Source organism: Mus caroli, chromosome 13 (genome assembly GCF_900094665.2).
Source record: "Mus caroli chromosome 13, CAROLI_EIJ_v1.1, whole genome shotgun sequence".
In the NCBI taxonomy this organism is placed as follows: domain Eukaryota; kingdom Metazoa; phylum Chordata; class Mammalia; order Rodentia; family Muridae; genus Mus; species Mus caroli.
The window spans coordinates 58,644,049-58,670,956 of NC_034582.1; the positions used below are offsets into that span (position 1 = coordinate 58,644,049).

Sequence of the window (26,908 nt, forward strand, 5' to 3'; positions counted from 1 at the left end):
TGCAGTCATCAAATGTCCTACTGTGAGAGTTGAAGCTGATTTCACATGGGGCAAGGGTTCTCATAGCAGATGTGCAGGAGGGTCACAGCCCACACACTGCTCATTTGTATATATTCTCACTAGAAAACCAACAGCCATGCCCGTCATCCCCACCCACAGCAAGTGCAGGAGGACAAGGACTCACTCTCAGTTTCCAAATCTTGTTTACTAGACATAGGTCACCCGGGAAGCAGATGTGTTTTGCCTTTTGGGGCTTTAGGGGAGGAGGAAGGAATGACCCTTCTCTGGCCACCTCTGTTCCTTCCACTATAGTGGGTGCCTTGCAGCATTTCTGCACTGAGGAACAAAGGCCTCACTGAGCGACAATCACTGGTGAGGCAGGCGCTCATCTGTAAGGTACAACCTCATCCACTGCAGGGCTCCTGTCTCCTGCTACTGGGCATCCCCACACCTTCACTAGAGAGGGAAGGATAAAGAGAGCCAGCACGCCAGCCAGTGCTAGCTCTTATCAATGACTGGCAGTCTGGGCCCTTCCCTTCATAATACTCATGGACCGCCGGGGCCAAGCAGTACAGAGTGCATGGGAGGCGGCACACATCACTCCATCAGGCCAAGGCACGAATGTGCTCAACCACTCTCACTTGTTCTTGCCTCAGAAACAGCATCTCATCCACTGAGGGAGCTTCACCGCAGGTGCCCACGTTCTGTGCTACCTGCTAGACCTGGGCTTGCAGCTCCTTTAGGAGCTCTCGGGCCAGTTTTCTTGAGGCTTCAACACAAAGATGATGTGATCTGTACAAGGTCTGGTCAAGAAAACCAATAATCTCCTGGATTACAGCATCTGTGTGGGCCATCTGCAGGAAGGGAAGAAAGGGAAGATGAGGATACTGCCCACTACACTCAGCAGAAGGCTTCAGGGAGAGCATGGATCACTTCTGCCTCGTTTACAAGGTAAATGTCAAATCATGCCTATCTCCAGGGCCCCCTTCCTGATGACCAGCCTCTCCCACGAGGCCCCAGGTGGTCCCTAGGGTCTCAGAGCCACATACAAGCACTGTGGAGGCAGCAAGGTCTTCCCAGCACACTGTCACAGCTTTGGGATTATGTGCTGTGAGGAGCAAGACAGCATGGGTTACTTGACTTTCTCTGCAAAGGCTTTCACACAAGCAGCCTTAAGCTTCCATTCCTGGACTATCCACTTTCAGGGCAGCAGGCAGGGTGGTTAGTAATTTAACTTTCATCAGCCTTGAGACATTTTTGCTTGTTGGCATCAGTACTTTTTTTTCCCAAGAACCTCAGTTGAGATGACAGGGAGATTGAGACTGGTGTATATGATCTGCACATGTGCAGGATACTAACTGTGGAGGAAGATACACACTGGTTGTGTGTTGTGCACACAGAGCCTGCAGATTTAGCCCCAGCTCAGCTTCCTTTTGTCTCACCAGGCTTCTCTTTAGAGTGACAAGTACCCTTAGATTTGCCCTGACTGTGACTTTGAGCTTTTGCGGGCCCATAGCCTAGGCAACTCTTCACTCCTGGCCTTCCAATCTCTGACCACCAGTAAAGTGAAACACAGATTGGGAGAGCTGCAATCACAATATCGCACACTGTAGTCATGCTGCTGAAGGTAATGGGGCTTGAGATGGCCTGGCAGCTTCTGCAGGCTCTGGGCATCTGACCCAGATGCATGGCGCTAGTGACCTTAGACACAGCCCCTGTCCTTTCTAAGTACCTTAAAGACTTCATGTATGTCTAGACCCTGTGTGCACAGACTGCTGCCCAGTCAAGGGCAGGTAGGCAGTCGCTACACAGCCTAACCTCAAATCTTTCCCAGGCCTGGGCTGTTGCAGTATGTGCAAGAGTCGAACCAGAGCTGATCTCAGAGCTGATCTCACACTGCCGTCAACCTGATAGGAAGGACGTGGAACAGAGGATGAGGAGACTCACAAAAGTGCAAGGAGGGCAGGCAGGGTGGAGCAGATTCCAGACACAAACTGGTGCTCTGCACCCAACCTAGCACCAGTGAGGAAGCAAGCGTGTGGGTGGCAAGCGGGCAGAGAAGGAAAAGCCAGAACAGATGCCTACTGAGGACTATGGCAACTCAGAAAGCTAAAGCCAGAAAGAAACGCCCATGAGAGGACCAGCGGCCAACCTCCGCCATCCCCCAGGCTCACACTGGAGAGTGCTAGGGTGGCAGGAGGTCGTAAGGAAGTGGGCTACTGCCCACTCCAGTGCCCATCCAGATGCTCGCTGCTGACAGAGGCCAGACCACATTCCTGGAAGTGGCTCTATGCTAGCTCGGAGTTTACATTCATGATCTGCCCTAAGGCCGTGGTCCTCAGGTGACACCCACAACTGCTCTTTCAGAAGTGCCTTTTTGCAAAAGGCTAAGCTGCATGTAGATAGATAACTTTTGCCATTGACTGGGCTGGGGGCCAAAATCCCAGCTACCTGAAGCCTGGGGCAAGCTTCCTCAAAAGGAAGGCTGTGTGTTAATGACAGTTTTCAGTATCTACAAGGACAGCACCTGACAGTCTGATACAGGCCTGGATAGAGCACTCCTTGGAGGAAGCAGTGTGTGGCTTCCTCTGTTCTCTAGGCAGTTGATAGACTGAACCCTGTAACTGTGAGCTAGAATAAATCTCCTCCCTTGTTGCTTTTCTCAGGGTCTTTTTTCACATCAACACTACAGGAAATCCAAGAACCCTCACAAAGTCACTGTCCATGTAACATTACCTGTTCATGCTGGCCTGACTCCCGCCCAGGAAGAAGCTGACAGGCAGAGCTGCTGCTGCAGCAGGCCTGGCAGAGAACTTGGGTGGCTGGTAAGCCCAAGGCATGTGGCTGAGATGTTTCCTGCTGACACTTCTGTTATGTCCACATTGTGAACTGATCCCCAGTCAATCTCATTAACACACCTGTGACTGTGTACACTATGTATGCAGAACACTTAAGGTGTAACTGAGGAACTTTCAGGTGGAATTACTGAGTCAGGATCTACTTATAACTGCAATACTTTGTCCAACATCCCCTGCACCCAACATGGCAGATGAAGGTATGGCGAGGTAACATTTGTCTTGGTGACTGTCCCTCAGTGCCATGTCCTGCTTTACCATGTTGTTGAAGGCATGTGTTTTAGGACTGGACCATGCTCAGTAGATTTCTGAATATATTGTTTTGTTTTGTTTCGTTTTTGTTTTTTGAGACAGGGTTTCTCTGTGTAGCCCTGGATGTCCTGGAACTCACTTTGTAGACCTGGCTGGCCTCAAACTCAGAAATCCGCCTGCCTCTGCCTCCCAACTGCTGAGATTAAAGGCATGCGCCACCACGCCCGGCTTCTGAATATATTCTTATGCTGGGCCAGCCCTAATGCAGGACAAGCACAGGAGGTCAGAGCTCTAACACAGAGGGTTTTTGGCAGGGACACATCTGCCTCCTGACCTTCCTTCCTAGAGTTCACATTTAGACCAACACCAGGTGGGGCTCTGGGAATAGCCCAGTCCTTTCTTGAGTGGAGTTGCTGGCTGCATGAATTCTATTTTTTACTTTGTATGTAGAACTTCATCAAGATATATATTTTTATAATGTTAATAATTTTTTAAAATTTGAAAATATAACTCCTACGGTTGGCAATGTTATGGTTTACCTTTTTGGTTTCTTTTGAGATAGTATTTCATGTAGCTTTGGCTGGCCTCCAACTCACTTGTGGCCAAGGATGACCCTGAACTTCTGATCCTCTTGCTGCATCTCATATGCTGGGATTCCAGGCCTGTACCACCTACATTAACAATACTGTCCAACCATTACCTGCACCTATCTCCAGACACTCTGCACAATTAAACCTTGCCCATCCACCCATTCCCAGCCCTGTGAAGCCTCTGTTCTACTTCTGTGAATCAGGCTATTCCAGATGACTCACACAGGTTTCCTTGCAGCTAGTTGATTTCACATAGCACAAAGCTTTCAAGGTTCACCCATGTTGTACCAGGTGGCAAAAGCGCCTTCCTTTCCAAGGACAAAGGGTAATGCATGGTTGTGTGCACGAGCACCCGTGCTTATCCAGGCCTGCACTCTTCCTTGCTGCTGTCAACAGCACAGATCCTAAGACACATGCCTGTTTTAGCCTGACCTGGGGACAGGATCGCTATGTCCCACAGTAGAGTGAGACTACTTCCTTCACAGTGGCTGCATCACTGTAGCATTCCCTACGGAAAGGCCTCACGATGCCACCCTGATTCTCAATGTTGCTTTACTAGTTCTGCAGTAGCCACCATCGAGGTGTGTGATCTGGAAACTACAGTGCCATGGGTCTCTTCTCAGGTGCTTCTGAGCATTCACTCAGCTTCCTGGAGAAGTGTCTGACCTATCCTTTCACCCATCTTTCACTAGATGCTTCAGCATTGCTGTCGGTCTTAAGAATTCTATATGTATCCTGAACACATAATTTGTACCCGATGCATCCTGACCCCAGCTTTCTCCCATTCTTGAATCACCCTGTACTTTGATATCCTTTGATGCACAAGTTTTAAACTTTTGTGTAGACCACAATTTATCTGTCTTTTCCTTTTGTTGATTTTGGTGTCATAATCAAACTGTCACTGCAGGGTCTGTGTCATGGATGTGACTCACTTCTGACTGACCCCTTTACAAAGCCATGTGTGCTTCTACAAGAGTTTCTAACTAGCAGTATGGTTTTGACAACTGTCTTTCCAAAAGACTCATAAGCTAGGTTTGACACCTGGCTGGTAGTACTATCTGGAAACAGTAGGAAGCAGGGACTATCCGAGGGAAGTGGGTCACGGGGGAAGTCCTTAGGGATGTTTGGATTCTGTGTTTTCTATGCACCCTAGGTAGACAGTCACTGCCACCCATTCTTGCCACAGGGATCTGCCTGACCATGGGTGGGCCCAGCACCACTAAGCTATGTGAAGTAAAACACTAACTCTTCTTGACTCCTCCCTTGTAGCTGTTTTTCTCAGATTTTTGTCACTGCAACAAGAAAACTGATATACTAAACAATGCTTTCTCTGAAGTAAGCTCTGACCTGTTACAGTAGCATGATGGCTACTAGGAGCATGTTGTCCCTGAAGCTGGACTTCTCTCCCCAGGACATGGCAGAGAGTGACCATAACATGGGATGCAGGGCACCCAGCTCTCAGTGTGGGTGGTGCCAGCAGCGCCTGCAAGTGTGCCTATAAGGTGACATCCTTTCTAAAAGCATGCCTTCTCCTCCACATACCTCTGTACAGCACAGGTGGGCTCTGGGTCTGTGCTGTGGCCTTGTGGATCTCCATACCCTGGGGCAGCATCCTGGGCCTGTGATCTCAAAAGTCAGACCCTTAAGGAGATAATCTACCTCCACGAAGAGTGTGAACTGAAGTACAGGTTGGAAAAAGAGAGCAACTTACATGGGTGACAGCTTCCCAGACAATTGCATGGCCTTCTGGGGTCCAGAGCAAGAGACTAAGAAGAAGGCGTCTGACCAGCTGTCCACATACAGGTGGTCTAGGGTCTCCACTGGGACTCTCAGCTGCTTCCTGCAGATCAGTAGCTGAGAGGTGGCCGATTCTGAGCAGCATCAGGAGATGGTTGATTAATACCTTCAGCTCCACCTGGGGAATACACATCCAGTGGGTTGAGACATTAGACTCAGGACAGAAGAGACTCTAGGACTGACTTGATGCTTTCACGCTCCAGAGAGAGAAACAGCCGGGTACCCAACACACTAGTTCACACACAGCTCCATATAAACCTAAATGGACATAATGGAAATTTCCTGCCTTTCTTTCATCTTGCCCACCAAGGAGCCAGGGCATCATGGCAGGACCTGACCTTTTTTTATGGAAGGAAATGAAGGCAAGTCCTCAGCAGAAGGTAGTCAGAATTTTCTTACTGTGGGAAAAATGCAAAAGGCCTCTTGAAGACTCCTGACCATAAGCTATAATCAATTAGAGTCCCAGGCCCCACTGGGCAGTGCTGATAAGAATGCAGGGCTGCCCCTGCCTGGGCAATGTGAGGGAAGCACAGGCCAGGCACACACAAGCTCGTTTGTTTTGTTGCAAACACTGGGACAGTTGTTCCTACAAGTCACAGCTTAAGCAGAGGGCACAAGGCTGTGGAATCCACATAATAACAGTAGTTGTTCTAAGTCCGTGGGTTGTTTTTGCATAAAAAATATTTATTTCATGCTGAGACTCCTGCTTGTTTCAAGAGTGGCCTATTGCTGTGTTTCACAGAAGCCCAGAGCTTCTGAGGCAGATACAGTGTAGAACATCACATCCATGTTCTGTCCTGTTCAGAGAATTCCCACAACTAACTTTGTGGATCTCTCAGAGCTGCTTCTAACCTGCAAGTTCAGGTCCAATCAGTGCCACCTGTTTCAGACAGCAGCACACAGGAGTGTTGTGTGAGTTCTCTGGACCACAAGGGTAACCATGAGAAAGATACCACAGGACTCTCCCACTGAGAGGATCAGTGTTCCTAGGGTGGCCACCATCTCAGTTGATGGCATCTGGAGAAGTCTCACCTTTCCCCTCTTTCTGATCTGCATACCCCAAACTCAATCCTGTTTGTCCACGCTGACTTTCCTCTCGGTGTGCCTTCTGCGTCTAGAAGCTTCTATAGGGGAGATGTGTGTCTCTGAAGTGAAAGATAAGCCTTTTTTCTTCATAACATATTTCCATTCTATATTATAAAGATTTACTTTTGCTTCCTATGGGAAACATGAGGAATAAAGAATGGGAAAACAGTCTACCACTCAGCATCATCTGACAGACCCAAGCAACCTATGCTCCACCCATTCGGAGTGGCTGCTCCTCTCTCACTCTTCCACAGTGTGCCATGCACAGCTTCCATGCCTAGCACACCTGGCAATGGGGTCTTCCTTGTAGTGTGCTAGTACATGGCTGGGATACACAGCACCACTCACAGCACACAGAGCTCAGGCTATGTCAGCTCCTGTAGCTATGGACTCTGCTTTGATGTCCATCAATCTGCAAGCAGCTTTGTGTGAACCTCTGCCTCTCCAGGAAGATTCTTACAAGTGGCAGGACAGTGTCTGAAGGGTTTGAGTCCCCAACTAAGCCCAAAAGTACATTAAATACAGGCTTTAGAAAAAGTCATGATCCGATTCAGTTAACCAAAGCAGAAGAACACAGTTGCAGGTGTTACCCAAGAAGGACAAATATGCTTTTGTATCACAAGTATAACCAGCAGAGGAAACTGTCTCATAGCACTTGCAGCCAAGTGACTAACCATGACTTACTGCTGTAAGTTAAGGGCATAAACACTAGCAAACTCCAGAATCCAACTATGCCTGTGTACTGTGACACAGTTCAGCCTGTATTCAGTTTCCTGCTGACTATAAAGGGGTTAAAGCTCCCAAGCCCAGCTACACAAAATGCCTGCATTAATACTTAGGAAGACACCTTCCTGGAGTGTGGCATACACCAGTGCCTTTGGTCAGACACCAAGGCATCAGTAATGGGAAACTCTGGCTTCTAGGACTAGGCAGTGGCTGCCTCTGAGTGACCAGCTAAGGAGTAAAGACAGAAAACAGTGAACTCCTCTGAATGGAGAACCCTGCTTTTATTCAGATGTCTAATCACCCCGTGTAAGACCAAGGTGTATTTGTAAAGAACGAGAAATACTCCTGAATCCAGGCTAGCTAGCAGGAAAATGCACCAGTGAAGAACTGTCTAGAAATTAAGTCCATTTTAAAAAGAAAGAAATTCATTTGTGTATACATATGCATACACGTGGGCAGTCGGGGTACAATGCATCTATAGAGGCCAGAGACAACTTTAGGAGTTAGTTCTTGCCTTCCATGATGTGCACCAGGATCAAACTCAGGCTGTCAGGCTTGGTGGTTGGTGCAGTTACTCACTGAGCCATCTTGCTAGCCCCTATATATTAAATCTTACAAGATACTCTGCATTTCAAGAGTCAGTCTCTGTTAGTATCTGTGATGCATATATATTAACAACCCATATCTACCAATTTAGTTCACACGGAATCTAACACAAACCAAAAATGAAAGGGCTTCAGAGATGACAAGTGCATCATACACCTGGATCATCCTACGAACAATAAGATGAGTGAGCTAGGCTGGGCAGCACGCCACCTTTAATCCCAGCACTTGGGAGGCAGAGGCAGTCAGATTTCTGAGTTCAAGGCCAGCCTGGTCTACAGAGTGAGTTCTAGGACAGCCAGGGCTACACAGAGAAACCCTGTCTCAAAAAACCACCAAACAAAAAAGAAAAAAAAAAAAAGGGGGGGAAAAAAAAGGAAAAAAAAGATGAGTGAGCTAGGATCATCCTTTGTCAGTTTAATGTGATAGATATTTTAAATTTTTATTTTATTTATTATGTGTGTGGGTGCGTGTGTGACACAAGTATGGGGAAGTCAGAGGATATGTTTCGGCCTTCTGCTATGTGTGTTATGGGTCAAACTCTGGTCTTCAGACTTCATAGCAAGTGAGATTGCCTGCTGAGCTGTCTTACCAGTCCAAATGTGATATTTTGAAGCAAAGAAAGTTTTCTTTTGAATTAAACACCAATCTTCAAATACATATGTAGATGATAACTTCTTTAAAACACTTTGTTCTAACCCAAAACCATCTGCAAATTTCAACTTTTTACAATGCCAAGGCTCATATTCACCCTACTAGGCAAGCCTTCAAGCCAATGGTTCTCGGCCTCAGCCTTCCGAATGTGACCTTTAACCCAGTTCCACATGGTGTAGTGACCTCTAACTACAAAATGACTTTCATAGCTCCTTCAGAACTATCATTTTGTTACTGTGATGAATCATAATGTAAATACCTGTTTTTTTCTGATGGTCTTAGGTGATCTCCATGAAAGGATCTTTGACACCCCAAAGGGGTCAAGACACACAGGTTGAGGACTGCTGCTTTAAACCAGTGAAATACAAGACTGCGCTAGCCTCTGATTTTGGAACAGACAGGAGCATTGTTCTATTCACACTGAGACCCATTCCTTTTATTACTAAAGTCAAAAACAGAGACTGAAGGCTTGTTGTTTTTCCCACCGTGTGCATTGGTGTTTTGCCGTCATGTGTATCTGTGTGAGGTTGTTGGACCCTCTGGAACTGGAGTTAGAGACAGTTTTGAGCTGTCATGTGGGTGCTGGAAATTGAACCTGAGTCCTTTGGAAAAAACAGTCAATGCTCTTAACCACTAAGCCGTCACCTTAGTGACGACATTTTTTAAAGCCAGCATAAATGTCTGCAGGGAGGTGGCAAATCTTTAATGAAAGCATGGCTGCTTCCTGAAATAACAACATTCTACTAACATCTTTGCTGTACACAGTTACAGTCCTATACATCGATACCCTGTTTGACCCAAGTGATTAAGATCACCTCAGTATGAGTCTGACTGATGCAGGAAAGCAGTGAGATGGAAGTAGACTAGTCAGGCTGCTGGTGGGCAAGAGAAGGCACTGACTGGCTCAAGATCCAGTCTCTGTCTTGGGATAGTCCTTCTCAGAGCAGCTATTGCCCTGCATGGCATCTCCTAGAGTATAGAGCCCTGGGGTGAGGCAGGAGGATAAATTAGGGCAACTGAGGCCACTGGGGAGAACAGATCAAATAACTCTGAAGACAGAAGGCCCAGAGCAAGATCAGCCTGACTGCTGGGGCAGCCTCTTGTCCTGGGTCCCTGTGGAGGCAGAAGAAGGTCACAGGCTGTAAGCTCAGCCCAGGTGGATGTGCACACATCACCAAAACATCTGACAAGTGCTCCGAGCCTGGGGACCTGGCTGGGGATGGGACGGGGTGTGGTGTGTGTGTGTGTGTGTGTGTGTGTGTGTGTGTGTGTGTGTGTGTGTAAAGGTAAGCCAAGTCAAGTTTCCCTTTCTGTTCTCCAAGCTCCCTGAGGCCCAACCCTGAGAGCACAGTAGGACCTGCACTTACCATGCTCTGCTCTCTCCGCTGACTCCCATCCTGTGGGCTGTAATAGAACACCAAGAGCCACAGCAGGCCGGCAGGAGGCTCAGCTTCCTCCCTCAGCAGTGACTCTGCCACAGCCAGGTCAACCCATCCTCCAAAGTGAGCAAACAGAAACCAGCTCTCAAAGGGATCTCTCGGAGACCTGCAACACAACAGGGCGCACACACGTGGACCCTTCCTCCTTTTGTTCAAAACAACTTTAATGTTTACAAACTAGCAGTTTAAATTGTTCTTTCCCATTGAACAAAAAGACCCTCAGATCAACTATGGGGATCCCCAAGTTCTAAGCATGGTTCTTGCCTTCTGTACCCCTAGGACACTTGATTTACATGTTTGAAATCAAGTTTGAAGGACAATGAAGGAAAAGGGAAGACAGGTGCAACCTCAGCCTTAATCCCTGTCAGAGGGAGGGCAACCCACCACTGAACAGAGCTGAAGGGTCACAGACCTCATCAGCAAGTATACCGAGCAGCCAGCCCAGGCCACAGCACAGATCTATCTGGCCTTTACCTCTCCCCTTCCAGAAAAAACGTCTTAATCTGCTTCAAACCCTTTCCTGCAGGTAGACACCAAGGCCCACGGACAACACAGACACTGACATTCATCCACCCCACCTGAACACCAGCTTTTTGTCTGAGCTGTTTTAAGAATTCAACTGGGAGGAATGTTTGAGGGCTCAAGCACTCAATCATACAGGTAGGCACAGCAGCCCCTACCGTGCTGTGGGCAGTATTAGTCGACCAGAGAATCTCAAAGGAAAGATGGACAAGAGAGTCTTAGGCTAACAAAGAATGAGCTGCCCTTTATCCTCTCAACATGGGCAAGCTGGGAGGCCAGAGACAGGATGAAGATGGCAGCACGCCTGCACAGGAATGCTTTTGGAGAGCAATACCTAGAGGCCTATGACATGCTGTAGAGTCATTTACTCTAGGACAGGCCAGATAGCTTTGGAGACACCGTTATTTACTTATTTTTAATTTATCTGTGTGCTTATTTGTATGTTCTTGGGCATGTAAGTGGCCACAAAGGCCAGAAAAGGGTATCAGAACCTCTGGAACTGCAGTTACAGGGGGTTGTGCGCCACCTAATGTAGGTGCAAGGAACCGACTGTGAGTCCCCTCTAAGAACAGCAAAGTGCTCTGAATCACTGAGCCATCTCTTTAGCCTCTGGAGAGAAAACGAAAGGGAAAACAATGCAAAGGGAATGGGATACAAATAGTTAGCATCCCTCCCACTGACCAGGAGCAGAGCAGCTCAGTCTCTTCCTAGAGAACCAGGGCACCGTGCGGGCAAGCTTCATTCTGGAGGTCTCTCTCCTTTGCAAGTGCCAAACTCTTAAGTGCAGCCCTTATTAGAGCTGACTCTATGCAGACACGCTTGCAATGCTGGCCCCTCACTGGACCCATAGCAATGCTGCATTTCTCCGTTTCTCACCTAGCCCAGTGAGGAGGATGTGTACTTGTGGGTGTGGGAGGGACCAGCAATGCCTTCAGCTGCCAACCTGCTCAAAGGAAGGTCGGGAGGCCACCTGTCAGGGGTGGTCAGGCTTTGCTTACCCACGAGTACAGTCTTCAACTGCTTCTCTGAGGAGTTGGGAAATGTGCAGCAGAGGCTGGAGCCGGTGTCCCTGTGGGATTGCTGTGGGTGGAGAGAAGTCAGAAAGGGAACTGAAGGAAAGCCAAACCCATGGGGAGACTCCTAAAGCTTAGACTGGAAGCATTGTGCTGAAAGAAATGCCCCTGCCCCCGCCATTCACAGAACCCATGTCATAGTTCTCTCTGCCAGGATCTGTCTCTGAGTCAAACTTCAAAGTTTCTTTTGTTGTCTTGTTTGTTTCAGACAGTGTCTTACTGTTATAGTCCAAGCTGCCCTTAACTCACTATGTAGCCTAGACTGGCCTTGAACTTTCTATTTGTCTGTCTTCCAGGAACCAGGACTGCCACCCTGCACCACCATGCCTGGTTCTAAATATCTTTAACGGGGGTGTATGCAGGTCAATGAAAGACTCCTGCCTTGCTACAAGATGTCCTGTGTTTTTCTTTTTACCACATTTTGGCTCCATCTCAAGTTTGTGACATCAAAATACAGAGGGACCACACCACCATACTTTCCTGCGCTGGGATCAGGCTGTGTCTCAGGTTTACAGTACAGGCCAGGGGGAAAGCACATAGACTGCGCTGGGATCAGGCTGGTGTCTCAGGTTTACAGTACAGGCCAGGGGGAAAGCACATAGAACCATGCAAGCAAAAGTTGTTGATAAGGCGTGTCTGATTTCACACCTGCTTATAAACATCTGACCTGCATGCATCTGTAGTTATAATGGATCACATGACAAAACCTGAGGTGGAGAGGTCACCACTGTTCCTCCACAATGTAGACCTGGGGCACACAGCAGCCCCTCCCTCTGACTTAACTTCTGAAGGTAAATAGCATTTCCTCTGAATTTTCGTTTCCTGAAGCCCCTGAAGGTCACGGCTTAGCAGTAATTTTTTAATGCTTCCAAGACCTCACTGTGGACATGAAGTACAGTTCTGATGAGCACTAAAATATCCAACTTTCCCCCAAAGCAGCAGGTATGCAAACTGTTCTCCAGATCAACACAGTGCTTCTTTGTTTTTGCTTAAAAGCCAGTGAGTGTTGACTTTGGGGGATGGGAAGGCAGGCAGCCTAAATTCACAATGTTGGCCATGACTGACCTGGGTTTCCGGAACCTAATCTCCAGTGTGTTTTGAGGTCCCCAGACTGCTTCCCAACAAGCCTGGCCTCAGACTTATGTAATGGGCCCAAGACAGTTGTAGTCTTTCCTGTTACACCAATAAAGTGTTCCTACTGTGTCCCCACTGAATGAAAAGAAGAAATAAAAAGAGGACACGACTACTCCTAGGCACAGTAGAGGAGAAGGGTTAAACACCATCATGCAGACATCCCACGAAGGTCACTGTGCTCCCTGGACCCCAGCTCTCTCTGAGAGGGCTTTGTTGTGTAAGCCATATAGGCAAAACCTACATCTTATAGACTAAAGGAAAGGGTATTTAGACTTTGTAAAACACTTTGGAATTCTGGATATTCTACTTACCTCAAACAGATCTTTCTCAAGTATAGGGAAAGAAGCCACAGTGGCCACAGCACAGAAACATGAGCCCTCCTCCATCCCTCCTCTTCCTGTCACAGGCCATGTCTACAGACTGTCTCATCAGAGGGAAAAGGCTCCTTTATGCTCATAGCTGAGTCATTCCCTCCACATGAGCTCACAGACAGTCAGAGATCAACACCAGTGATTACAGACATGGCCTTGGGAAGTAGACTGGCAGATGAAGCAAAAAAGGCTGGGCTCTAACAATAAAAATTTACCAAATCTTTCAAAATCTTTTCCTTTGAGGGGGGAAAAAAATCTTCCCCAAATTGCAAGGCCTCATCCTTCACTTAATCCTGTCTTCTGTCCAAGGCTGCATGGAGCAAAGAAGGAAAAACAAACAAGGGCACTGTTGTGTTCTGGCTTAGCCTGTCCCTGGCAGCCTCGGCAAAGCTGTTATCAGAGGCGGCCTTCATTTTCCTCATACCTAGGAAGCAAAGCATGCTCTCATGTAAGCCTACGCACAGACTGGACTCCTGAGAGCTTGAATGGACAAGTGCATTGTGTGTCTAGGAGGAAGAGAAGGCTTCCATGCTGCTCCTCCCTACACGTCACTACAACAGAGGCAGAGGTATCTCAGCTCACCTTCAGGGTGCTGGGACAGCGCTGCAGCAAGACATGGAGCACCGTAAGGAAAGTAGGTCCTGAGGGCAAACTTCAGCTGCAAGAGTTAAAGAGGAAATGGCATGAATGCTGGGGCTGAGAGGAAGTGAGGATGCTATAAACCTCTGCCTGTCTCGGCCCGTGACCCACTGTACCAATACATCCTCAAATATGTTTATAAGCATGCTTCCAGTTATCTCATAAATAGCCAAAACAAAAACAAAACAAACAAACAAAACTCAAAAACATCTTTAAGAGCCATTTTCTGAACTGAGGGAAATGACATGATCTTCCTGCCATTTTAACTGAGTTTTCTCCTCACAGAAGCCCAGCCACAAACATTATCTTCTACTTCAGAGAGGGCTTAGACCCTTGGACTCAGGATCTCAGTATGTCGCTCATGACAATGAAAGTCTCTAGCAAGCAGCTCTTACGGTGAGAGCATGAGGCTGGACTGACTGACCAGCATTCCCCCACAGCACAGAGGGGTTGTTGTTGTTGTTGTTGTTTTTAAATAAAACAAAAACAAGACCAGGTAAGGTCCACAGCATCTGAGGTACACATGCCATATGTACACAGCTTGATAATCTCGGGTGAGTACGTGAATCCACCTGACCAGCACTCCATCATGACTGAGAACTCTGCTATCACCCCAGGGGACTTCCCTGTCACTCAAAGTCAACCCCTGAACCCTAGCCTTGCAATCAATATTTTTATTTCAACAGGAGAGATCAATAATTATATCACTTATTCCCAAAGTTCTTAGAGATACACTGGATGTGCACACTTCTGTCCCTGGTCTTTGTGGTCTCAGGACTCCTGCTCAGAAGGCAGGACACACTAGGGTTTGCTTATATACCCCTATATATGAGTGCCGCCTGTTGTACATTATTAGAATTAAAGCTGCTACTAACGTTCATGTCTGCCTTTGTAGACAGGGCTTACTATTTTCTAGAGTAAGTAAAATGGAAAAGGTGACTGAGATAACTTTTCAAGGCCACCAGAGTTCCATTCTCACCACCACAGGGTGAGAATTACCTGCCAATACTGGGTATTCTGGAACTCACTGACTTTAGTTGATCTGGTTGGTATGAAACATTATTTCACACATGCTTGCTTCCAAGCTCTCTCTGTGTGGCAGGTGATGCTGAGCTCCGTTCATGTGCTCAGCGCTAGTTAGAATAGCTTTCCAAAGTGTGTGTCCATTAAGCACTGGCTGATGTTGTCTATGAAGCTATGAGACACAGTCTTCTAGCTTCATATGAATACTGCTTTCCCTCCAAGCCACTGGACAACCTGTTCATCTTCAAAGGCATTTATCACCAAACAGACACTACATTTTAAGGAAGTTCAATTTATCCATTTTTTTAAAATATGGTCAATATTTTTTATTGTTTGTTTGTTTATTGCATTGTTTCTAGAAAAGCTTTGATTATCCAATGCTTAAAAAAAAAAAAGCCAAGTAGTGGTGGCATACACCATGATCCCAGTACTCAGGTGGCTGAGGCACATGGATCTCTGTGAGTTTGAGGCCTGCTTGCTCTACAGAGTGACTTCCAGGATAGCCAAGGCTACATAGAGAAATCCTGTCTCAAAAACCAAAAAGAAAAAAGAAAAAGGATATAAGGATACATGTTCTCCTAAGGGCTTTATAGCTTTGACCTTTCTATTGAAGCCTCCCGTCCATCTCAAAGCACTTGTGTACCTTCTGAAGCACACAACCATGACCAGCCCTCGCCCCAGCTACCCCAGGAAGTTGTTTTGACACACTCCCTCACTCTGCTGCTCAAAGTTCTTGTACATGGGTCTGTATCTGGACTCTGTTCCATGTGTCCTGCCAATCTCTCACTGACTTAATTACTCTTAATATGAGTCCTCTGGTTGCTTCCTGACTTTTGCAGGTCCTTTTTGTGTCCAGCTAAGTCTGAAAGTCAGCCTATGCATTTGCATTTGAGAAAGCCTGCTTCAGGGGCCAGGGTCTTTCATAAAATGGGGGCTTGATTCCAAGCCCTACAGAGGGATCACTACTTGCCTGTCAGGAACCAGGGAGCAGATGTGAATGCTCTTACACATGCCGTCTCAGTGTTGTATATGGGCTGCCTGGGGTGCTCTCGGCTAACTAGCTTCCAGGTATTTTATGTGGGACTTGTCCATTTCTTCCATCAGTTTTGCTTCATGCATTCTGAATCCATGCCTGCTGTGACTGACATGTCTCCTGATGAACTAAAGTTCTGTCCCTGTGGATGCCACTGTCTAAGCCTATCCCGGAGTCGCTGCCTTCTCTGTCCCTGAGGAGCAGCTGTGTGTCCTTTCCGTGCAGCAGCTCTCCCTCCTTTCACCTCCAGCCCTGCCTTTGGAATGGGGTGTCTGGAAGCAACACACTTGGTCTTGTTTCAGTTCCAGTCGGACAGACATGCCTCCGTACTCCATCATCTCATTTTCATGACGAATATCCCTCTAATATGTTGGGACTGATCTATCTTTTAGCATGGTTTTTGGTTGTCCCATCTGCTTCTTTCCTTCACTGGACTATGTTACCTACCTCAGAAGTCCTGGGACCACCTTGAGTTGTGGTCCCTTGCCCTACTGTCCCCAAGGCCTTAGTGAGAAGTGGGCAGAGTTCCTATGCTAAAGCCCCTCTTGTTCTTGTCAGCTTTGTCGGACTCTTTTAAAAATACTCTGTCCCATGTGAAAACTCCATCTACAGGGGACTCAGCACAATCCACTGTTGGTCTGTTCAGCTGCTGAAACCCATCCTGGCCTATGGCTGCCTGTACTCTGTCTAGAACTGCACAAGCTGAGAACATGAGCTCAAGCCCTTGACTGCTGCTGAGCAGGGCACACTGGCAGTGCTATCTCATGCTGCCTACGTGGAAGTGTGGTGAGAAGACAGAAGCATGCCTGATAGTCCCTGACGATGGGACATGAGTGGGTTAAGAGAGCACCATACTTGGCAATCAACATAGTAGGACTGGTGAGACTGAATTCTGCACCTCATTAACAGATACAAGGTGACTCTTGCTATCCCACAAATATTCACCATAACATGTTTATAACAGACAGCAAATATACAAATAGCCCAAACGCCAGGAACCAGAAAATGGTTATATTATGCTCCATTTGTGTAGCAGACTGCCACAAAGCCACCTCTCACCACAGCCTAACTGAGCAGGGAAACTAGGCTCAGAGATCCTATGTGTACCCTTCTGTGTGTCTCATAAAGGGCAGACACGACCCCAACCAGAACCCTTTTGCTTTCCCAGTGGCTAATCAATGTATTTTAGAGAAACAGGAGTCAGGAATGCAACCTCAGCATGCATTTACTGAGGCAGGCAGAAGAGGGGCACACAAGAGTCAGCACCACCAGTGGCTCAAGTATTGTCTGAAGGTGGCTTCACTGCCATGTATGTTGTTATCAATAAGTGAAGCAAAGGAGAGAGGGTCAGCATGGACTAAGCAGGACAGCATCATGACTGGGCATAAAGCGTACACCTGAGTCAGGGGGAGTGAGCCAGTCACACACAGTTCAGTAGGTAGGTTGTCAGGGGCAGGATCAGGAAGACAAAATCAATTATTACATGTGGATGTGAAGACTTTGCAATCAGGAGACGGCTGCTCCCCTGTATGGAGCTAAAGGCAGGTGATAATCCTGAATCCTTATCTTGCCAGGGCCCAGTGTGTGTCTCTCTCCCCTAGACACATGTGGTCAGCAGGCACTATCCTAAACTAAAGGCACCGTTACTCCAACACCAAGACCAGCAGAGACTTAGGGCAAACCCGGAACAACACTCAAGTCAAGCTAAGGACTTGAGTGTTCCTTCCTGTCCCAACTTGGGCATCCTAGGAATCCAAGGATGATGTTTGTTGGAGGCCGTTTCCTCCCTGGGGAACCAAGAGTGTGTGAGAGAGGACAGCATACACTTACAGCTGTGCTCACAACAGTGAGTACCAGCCAGTGCATTGGCCGAGGTTTCCTCCCAGATGCCAGGCTGGGTATGCTCCATCTATTTAACTTCTCCAGGGAAAGAGGGATGGTAAGAATAAACCATGCAGGTTTATACTTGCCCTAGAAAGCAGAAACCCCTGCTAAAACCCGAGAGACCTCTACAGCCTTGGGCTGAGTAGGATTTTAGTGGGTTGAGCACCCGAGCTCTGCCCTTAGTCAAATGGCAGACAGCATCACAGGGGACGAGGGCACAATCCACAAGAAAGGTGTCTAGAACAGTACTACTCTGAGGAGGCAAGCATCACATAAGCATTAGCCCTGTGGCCACTGGTTACAGCAGCCAAAGCTATAGACAGGAGAAGCTCCTGTGTATTTTGCCCTTGCCGTTGCTGTCCAGCCTCTGCTGATGGGAACCTAGAGTCCTCTGGTCTACTTGGAGGCATTTAACCTCCACTCATTCTTCAAATGCCTTCCTTTTCCCATCCCCCTCTCTCCTGAAGCTCTGCTGGGAATAAAGACAGTGATCATGGAGAACGCCCAGTTTGCAGTTCCTATAGTACATCCTGGGTAGACTCCATGTCTCTTACTGGCCACAAGGCCAACTGCAAACAGAAGGACAAACACAGAGGGCCAGGGGGAATTCTCCCCCTAGAGAGCTGGCCAATGTGAAGCCACACTCAGGCACAGCAGTGGGCAGATGGTTCTAGGAACAGGGCATGGGGAAGAAAGACAAAATCCTAAGTTATTTTTAGTGAAAATGTTTCTTCTCCACAGGAGTGGTCCTTTGGAAGCTTTCTTTGTGAACAAGACTCCACTAACATTTCTGAAAACAAGGCTGGGAGCGTAGCCAGTGTCAGAGCATGCGCCTAACACGTGTGAGGCTGTGGGTGGTCTCCAACACCAGAAAAATAAAGATCCTTTCAGCTCGTTACCAAATGCCTGTAGCAGCAGTAGCCTGCTTCACTCTGAAGTGACTAAGCAGCATCCCCTGGGTGAGGTACCTGCTTGTTTTCTTTTTTCAGAGCTTCTACCAAGCACGATGTGAAAACCTGAAGAGCAGCTAGTACTTCTGGGGCTCCATCAGTTTCCAGCAGCACAAACCTGAACAAAGCAAAGGGAGATGACAGCACCCTGCTGCTCCACACACAGCGCAAGCCCATCAGTTCATCAGACTGCAGCTCCTGAGTGAAGGCAGGAGGGAGCAGCCACCCTTCCAGCCTCTCTCACATGGCTTTCTCATGGGTACTTCGGTGTTCACAGACCAGACAGTGCTAGCAACAGGTGTTCTGCTTTCACCAGCGAGGACAGAGCTGCCTGGAGAGTGGAGATTCCGACACACTCAGTCGGAATCACCAGAGTGGGGCTGTGGAATTAGCTGTCCTCGGTTTAGTTTCCATGCCCTTTTATACAACTAACTTTTCTTTTTGTTTAAGGAAAGAAACCTCAAACTTGATTATCCTGAAACAAAAACAATAACATGTCTTCTAAGACATGTCTGTCTTAAATGGCATGTCTTCATGCCATTTAAGTTAAGAGTTGGTATGTTTCAAGAGCAACACAAATGGTGAGGTATTGGTTGTAAAAATTCCTTTCCTGTGTTGGGGCTTGATGGCGCTTGCCTTTAATCCCAGCATTCAGGAGGCAGGTGGGTCTCTGAGTTTAAGGCCACTAACAAACAAACAGACAAACACTCCTTTTCTAGGTCTGGAGAAATGGCTCAGTGGTTAAGAGCACTTGCTGGTTTTTCAGAACACTTGAATCCATTGCCAGTATCCGTAGCAGGCAGCTCACAACCTTCCGTAACCAGCTCCTGGGTCCAACACCTCTGACCTTAGTGTATCTATAGGAATCCATAGGTGCCAACTCTCGTGACTTCGGAGCAGAGCCAACTTGTGTGTTACACACTTCTTGTAACTGGTCCTCTAAACAAAGCACAAGTTCCTAGGACCTAGTCTTTCAAATAAAAACACCATTCTGCTGAAATGTGGCGTTTCCTCTGTCTTTCAGAGAGTTCTTTCTGTTCAGAATAGTTTTGTGCCTTTTGGCTTTCTTTAGGTCTGTGACACAAGCCCAGCCAGCCCTCATGTGGTGAAGGGCTGTACTGCATCTTTACTTGGAGCTGGGACAAACGCTGCATGGATATTTCAGTACCCAAATGAATCCCGCTTCTCTACATCATTTGAGTATAAAGGTTAAAGAATGCCACCACACTCTGGAGGCTGCCTTTCCAATGCACAGCAACTTCTGAGTTTTCACCCCTAACTACCAAGAGCGCAAACCTCTACGTTCCCACACCAGCCAGAGACCAACTGCTCCCAAAGACAGTATATTTACCTGAACATTTCATCAACAATTCTGAAGATGGCAGGTTGGCAGGCTGCTTGAGGCTATAAAAGGAAAAAGCATGAAACAGAGAAATACAAGAGGAGTCTATCAATAACAACTTTGGATTATTAGGCAAACAAGAAGTTCGGGGCTGCTCCAGAAAAGTGACACATTCCATTAGGTTAAGAAAAGAAAAAGTACTTGGTACCCAGAAAAAAAACATAAAATGCCAGCAGTAGTTCTCTTTGAGCATGGGCTGTGGGCAAACTTTATTTACTTATTTTGTATTCCTGTTACATACCACATTTTCTATAGTAAGCCTGTATGTAAGAATAAGTTTCATGAGTGGTTAAGAAGCACTTTATGACAACAGGACTCAGGCCCTACTCAGCAGCACACTCCACCTGCTGACCTCTCACCCTCCACCTCCCCACCATCCTCGTCCCATAGTTGGTAATGAGCACCTAAGAATCAGGTGGCCACCACTATCGGACATTAAGGGTACAGTTAGCAGTTAATGGAAAGTACAGCCACGTGACACCCGGCGAAAGCTCCCCAATCTTTTCTAGAATACCCTGTCGGTAGGATTTAATGGTTTCAATCCATAGAAACTGGCTTCCTGAGGCCTAGGAAGAGCCAGCTTACTTATATTTTTAGTCAGAGCTTAAAACTTGAGTTTATGATAGATTTTTTAAAAAGCCTACTTGTATTATAAAACATTTCACAATAGCAAAGGGAATTTCTGGAGTAATTTTGTGTTTGCTATGACTAGCTTTGGGAAACATTTTTTTAGCCATCTTGGATCCTATGCATCACTTTTCTGACTTCTCTGAACCACCCTGAAGAAAGTTGAGTGTTTCTTTGGCTTTCCCACTTAATAGTTAATTCTGCCATAGCAGCTTAACTTGCAACATGGAGTATGTGCCATCTAGTGGCCATACATGACCATTACAGGCTGCCACACAAATGATGGGAAGCTGTCCTTTTCATCAAAGACATTTATGATTTGCCCGTTAATGCTTTCTCCTTTTCAAATAAAGCAACCCATGATCTCTAACCCTTTGTCAAAGTACATCTTTATCCAAATGAAGCAAACCTAAATTCCTCATAAACTTGTTACCTACTTAAGAAATTAACAACAGAAGAATGGCAGGTTATTTCATGGCTTTGATCTCAAAAAGTCATTTAATCTGCCTGCTTCTCAGCCTCACTGTAAATACTAACAGTTGTTCATGCACTTGGACACAGGCCCAGAGAACACTGAAAGAGTTTCTATGTGTTCATAATGGAAAAATCCAAACAGAAAAAAAAAACAAAAAAAACAAACCCAAATTGGATGTCGTAAAGAAATACAACTCAGCTAAGTTTGCCAGAACAATTCTGTTCTATGTAGGAATGCACCTCCTAACAACAAAATCTGAAGACCCCACCACAGCCACACGCCCACAGGCACAGGCACAGAGCTGAATGTGCACTGAAGGAAAACCAGACCAGAACTCGATGCAGGGAAGGAAAACCATTTTCTTTTATTCCAAATGGCTTAAGTACCCTACCCTAGCCACTGAAGACTTGAGAATCATGTGGTCTGATAAAATGGATTTCTAAACAGTAAAGAAGAGAAGACTTAAGAAGTAACTGGGTGGCTACCAAAACCACAAGAGGATGCAAGGAAGAGTGTTCTGACCTAGTTTGTCAAAAAGAAAACTGTATGGGCTTTCCTTCAATGCAGTGGTTTCCTTCTGAACAACTGAGCTGGTGATCCCAACCCAAACAAGCCACAGACTCCACCTACTCTCTGCACGTGCCTGGGCTGGATCTATATGCCGAGGCCTTCCTTTGTGAGGACTTCAGATTCGTGGTTTCTCCCACGTCCACAAACTACTTTAGATTCTAAAACAGGAAGAGACGAGCAGGCAGGGTACCTGCGGAAGTAGCCACGACAAGAGTTAATGTGTAGCCCCTCCTTACCACTTGTAAGAACCTCTTTCTCCTCTCCAGTCTTCACTGGAGTTGTCCCAGGACATAATTTCAGTGTCAGTAAGTTGTTTCATAAAGACCGAAGTATTCACAAGTCCCTATGACACAGTTAAAGCTGATTTTCTCATCAGAATTAAAGCTTTACTGCATGGTTCTCTGGAAGCCAAATCCCACCTCTTATAGAATCCTTTCAAGGAGGAGGCAAATGTTTAAGCCCTCTGCACAGTGTTTCACTGCCCAGGTGGGACACCATAGGTTCCTCTGCATTCTAGGGCTCTACAGCCATGCCCTGAAACAGAGTATCTGTTGCCATCATATTGCCTACCAAAATGGGGGTGGGGGGAGCTGTCTCAGGTTCCATCTGCTCATCTGTTTTTCTCCATCCCACAAAATCTGTTCCTTCTCAAACTCTCCTCCATCTGGCCTAACAATCTTCATGTAGAGATTACTTCACTCCAGGGAAACCATGTCACCAAGAGATGCCAGAAACATGTCTATCCCCCCTTCTTGTCCACCCTCACCCCTGACTTTCAATAAGCCTTGGAGGATAAACAGATGATGATGACGATGATGATGATGATGATGCCCACAACAACCTGTGGCCTCTTTACCTTACCAGAATGTTCTGTCAAGTACACATCCCCTTTATCCGATAAGACACTTTCCTCTAGTTCCCCTCTGCCCAGGATGGCCTATTTCCACCCCTCAACAAAACTCAGGAAGATGAGTCAACACAGACAGTACAGAGTATCGAGAAGAGAGGTGAGGGGTGGTGGAGGCTGCTTCTCACTGCACCACAGACTGTGTGAGCACTGCTGACTCTCTAGTTCATCCATGAAGCTTTCTAGCCTGCTCCTTTCATCCCAGGGGATCCGAGATTATTATAAACCACCTACCACTCCAAAGAGGCTGAGAACACACAGCACATTTCTCAGGAAGATGGCACACTTTTTCTATCAATTGTTTTCAGACTCTCTCCCTCTCTCCCTTTCTCTCTCCCTCTCCCCCCACTCCCCGTGTGTGTAGATGTGTTTGACAGGGGGGAGGGGGACAGAGAGATGGGGGAGAGAACTAGAAAAGGTATTCATAAGGTGATTATCAGGGAAAAGTGAATGCCTCTCATAAAAAGACAATGGAGGGTTAGGAAGAATAAAGTCCCCAAGTCTTCTAGGACACAGAACCAAGAAGGAGACAACGGATTCTCGAGTGACAGCTCACGCTCAGGACAGATCCCCTCTCTAGGCTGATTTTTAATGTTGTTTGATGTTTACTCAGAAAATGGTCATTTGAGAAAATCAGCTGAGAAGTTTTCCCTCCAGTTTGCCCACCAGAGCATCGGCCCATCTCCCATGGAGCCAACTCACCCTACTCTTCTGGCAAGAGACAGCCCTCTTTGTCCACAGATATGAGTTAAAAGGCAACTACAGTCACTACAGAGACACAAATACATACAAATCCAAACAAAACCAAAGAAAGGCCTCTTCTGAAGGAAGAGCCACATAGGCTTCATGGTGAACTCCTTTGAGTTAAAAAAATGATTTGGTTTTAGAAAAAAAATCTACATATATATATATATATATATATATATATATATATATATATATAAAACCATTCACATCTATAATGTAAAGTCATTGTTATAAATACATACTTTCCTTATGGCATTTTCTTTTCTATTTTTGAAATGTTAAACATAAAACTAAACAACCCTTTCACATTTTAGAATCTATTTTGTTTTAAAAGATTCAGGTTTCTTACAACAAATTTGAGCTTTCTTTTTAATCTTTACCAGATGTTGTTTATACTACAAGCAATTTTTTTCAGTACCCCATAATGCAATTATTGTTTAATTAGTGATAAATCTGTCATTCTTGGGCTTAAAACCTTAACAAGTACCAAATGTCCTCTTATGTTGTAAGTTTACATGAGGTCTCAGTGTCAAGCAGAGAAGGGGGGTAGGGTGGGGTGTAAGTTACGGGATGCCCAGCTTTGCACACTGGACAAATACCTCCAGGTCTAGTCCCCGTATGTCTATGCTCAAAAGCAGTTTCTTGGGCCCCACTGCTCCTCAACCTGGCCTCTGAATAGGAGGAACTGCCATGGTCCACTATTTCTTGTGGTCTGTGATCCTTCTCCCATTCATCTCCCAGGAGCTACAAAGCCTGGAAGCCCATGAGTGAAGATTACCCTGCGCCCTGGGCTTTTCATTGGAGACAATGCTGGAGTGTCTGGTGCCCCCCTGAGGTTAACACTGGAAAGTGCAGTCCAGACCAAAGCCCCACCACACTTACTTGTCTAGTTGACCAAGACTAAGCCATCCACTCCAGCTCTGGTTTAATTGCATGTACCACATTAGAGTTCAGGCAAGAAGTACACTAATGAAAATGCGGGGAAAGAAAATGCTAAAACATTAGAGAAACAAATCCAACAATGTTGAGGACAGGAGTTAATTCTTTGGCTGTATTTTAGCAATGGGATTTTTCAGGGAAGTTTTCTCCTTGTGAAGCTGCGGCGACTGCCCTCTTAAGAATGAGGACACTTCCTGGCCAACAGGAGGAACACACTGAGCTGTCTGAAGCTGGAATAGACAAAGACACTTTTTACTGAGCTACCAACTCTTCCAGGGAACAGTTTTTAACTTAAGACCCTGCCTCCTGCCTCCCATGCAAGTACTCTTTGGGGTAGCTCTCCCAGGCCCAACTGTGGTGGCTGCCAGCAGGCAGATCAGCCCATGAAGGAGTGCAAGGGAGGGCATGGGAACCAGGGTGCTCCTGGCTCTGGCACGTAGCACAGTGTAGCAGCCAAGCACAGGCCACCCCACCACCCAGCTGGCCCTTTTCACTCAAATAGAGAACCCAAACAATAGCCTTCTGGGCTCCACACACAGAACTATAACAGGAAAACAGCCTTCTTGATACAAGCTCAGCCTGGGCATGGAGCACAGTGCCAAAAGGGAGGCATAATTAGCAAGTGGCTTTCAATACTTCTCCTGATGTCAATTTTTAAGGTCAGGTCTGAGGTTAAGGATTATGGTGTCCTGGTGACTGCTCTGTCAAAGGAAACACAAGACCGTCTGTTTTGGAACTTTTAGTCTGCATAGTAAATGACAAACTGGGGTTAATACCCTGATCTATTTGGGGCCACCAACTGTGGCAGGCAGCCATGATATTGGGGACAATCTCAGGTTGAGATTCAAAGATTGAACCTTAAACACAAACCGGTTTGGGAATGTATTTTTATTTCACAGATCTCACACATGTGCCTGCACACACATCTTGTTTGGAATTAAGGTGACTTCTGACTAGTCTCTTATCTTATTCATTCATTGTCTTAACGGAAACTGCCATACCTCTGATGTCTCTAAAAGGCAGAAGGACATTCAGGGAGATCATTACACTTTGTACAACTCTTTTATCTTTTGTTTTTGCTACATTTGGGTAACTATAGAATTTCCAGAACTCATTCTGGATAGTCCCAAGAGATGGGAATATAATTAACAGTGCTCCACACAAAACACAAGTTATGTAGACCATCACACTTTAATTACTGTCAGAATCCAGCACTAATGCAATTGGCATCAGGTTTCCTAGGCAGCAAAGTGCAGCAGTCTAGCTGGGTCTTAAAGATCTGATACTGCACATGGCCCTGTCAATGCTGGAAGATGCTGCGCTGCGATAAATGAATCAGATGATGCAATTAGGAAGCAGGTTCTTCAGGTTACCCCTGTAATCACTCAACCAGGTCACGGCTTATTCTACCCTGCTGGGCTCGAAGGCTCTCTGGGCTCAGGATGGCAGAGGAGAACTGCCTAAGCCAATCAGGGGCTTCCAGCTTGTTGTCTGTATTGTAATTATCTCCATGAACCTCACGGCATAGAGAGGTCACATCCTGGCAATGCCACAATAAATTAGACCAAATAACACCCCCTTAAATCCCTCCCTCAACCATAATAAAAGCTCTGAAGCTCCCACACATGATCCTGATAAACTGCTACTAAGCTGTGTGACAAGGAAGTGACAGCCAACTACCAACCCAGACTGAGGTCCCCATAATACAGTGTCTGTGGGAGGGGCCCCTTCCTGTGTTCTCTGAAGGATGGCTTAGGCTGAAAGCATCAGCTAACAGATGCAGACAAGCATCAGAGAAGAACCAGTAACACCAACAGACAGTCAGGCAGTCCATGGGACCGGGAGGCTTTCCACTGAGGGGAAAGGATGACGAAGAAAAGGACAAGCAACCTGGGAGGAAAGGACCCAGGGTCTTCATCTGGCACTGAAAGCAAAACAGACCAGAGACGAAGTAACTCCCATCACAGTGTGCACACTTAATTTAGAAATAGAGACATTTACAAGACAGGGTAATTTACTACCTTAAATCTGGAAGGGGCTGTCCAGGGGCTTCTAGATGATCTACAGAGTCTATTAAGAAAGTTGCACTCTTATTTTTAGCCTTAATAATCTATATAATGCTTTTGAAAATTGTAAGAAGTAGCAATCATGCATACAAATGCACATACATATTCAAGGGAGGGAGAGAGAGGGAAGGGGAGAGGGAGGGAGGGAGGGAGAGAAAGAGAGAGGGAGGGAGGGAGGGAGAAAGGGGAAGGGGGGATTCAAGCAAGTGGTGCCCTTACAGTCCTCAATCTGAAAAAGAAGATGTCAATGATGCAGGCAGCCAGGCAGCCTCAGCACCTTCCTCAGCCTAGCCAATGACCAGGGCAGATACATGCTCTCCCATTTTCCTGGCACTGAGTTGAGACATCGCTATCCTGCACTACTATGGGAACTTGCCTGCACTAGGTACCCCAGGATCCAAGAGGCACTGGCAGCACTGAAGAGGTTATTGAGGTCCTCGAAGACAGCAGCACTGCACCTGTAATGTTGTGCTATTAGCCACACTATAATCCTTAACATTACATGTAAGTTCTACTTTTTTTTTTTTTTTTTTTTTTTTTTTTG

The 26,908-nt window shown here is 46.5% G+C and overlaps 1 protein-coding gene across 4 annotated transcripts in view; it reads right to left on the reverse strand.

Moving 5' to 3' along the window:
- Nucleotides 1-186: 186 nt before the first annotated feature.
- Nucleotides 187-26,908, reverse strand: part of Fancc (FA complementation group C) — a 119,926-nt gene continuing 93,204 nt past the window's right edge. For 3 of the 4 annotated variants that reach the window (XM_029468271.1, XM_029468272.1, XM_029468273.1), the window contains exons 9-15: nt 19,983-20,035; nt 18,650-18,749; nt 13,685-13,760; nt 11,523-11,604; nt 9,931-10,108; nt 5,409-5,612; nt 187-854 (exon numbers count right to left, since the gene is read on the reverse strand). In XM_029468271.1, the coding sequence (XP_029324131.1) occupies nt 717-854; nt 5,409-5,612; nt 9,931-10,108; nt 11,523-11,604; nt 13,685-13,760; nt 18,650-18,749; nt 19,983-20,035 (831 nt within the window). In that variant the 3' untranslated portion in view covers nt 187-716. Of the gene's footprint in view, nt 855-5,239; nt 5,339-5,408; nt 5,613-9,930; nt 10,109-11,522; nt 11,605-13,684; nt 13,761-18,649; nt 18,750-19,982; nt 20,036-26,908 lie in introns of all 4 variants that reach the window. The other variant, XM_029468274.1, reaches the window with a different exon arrangement.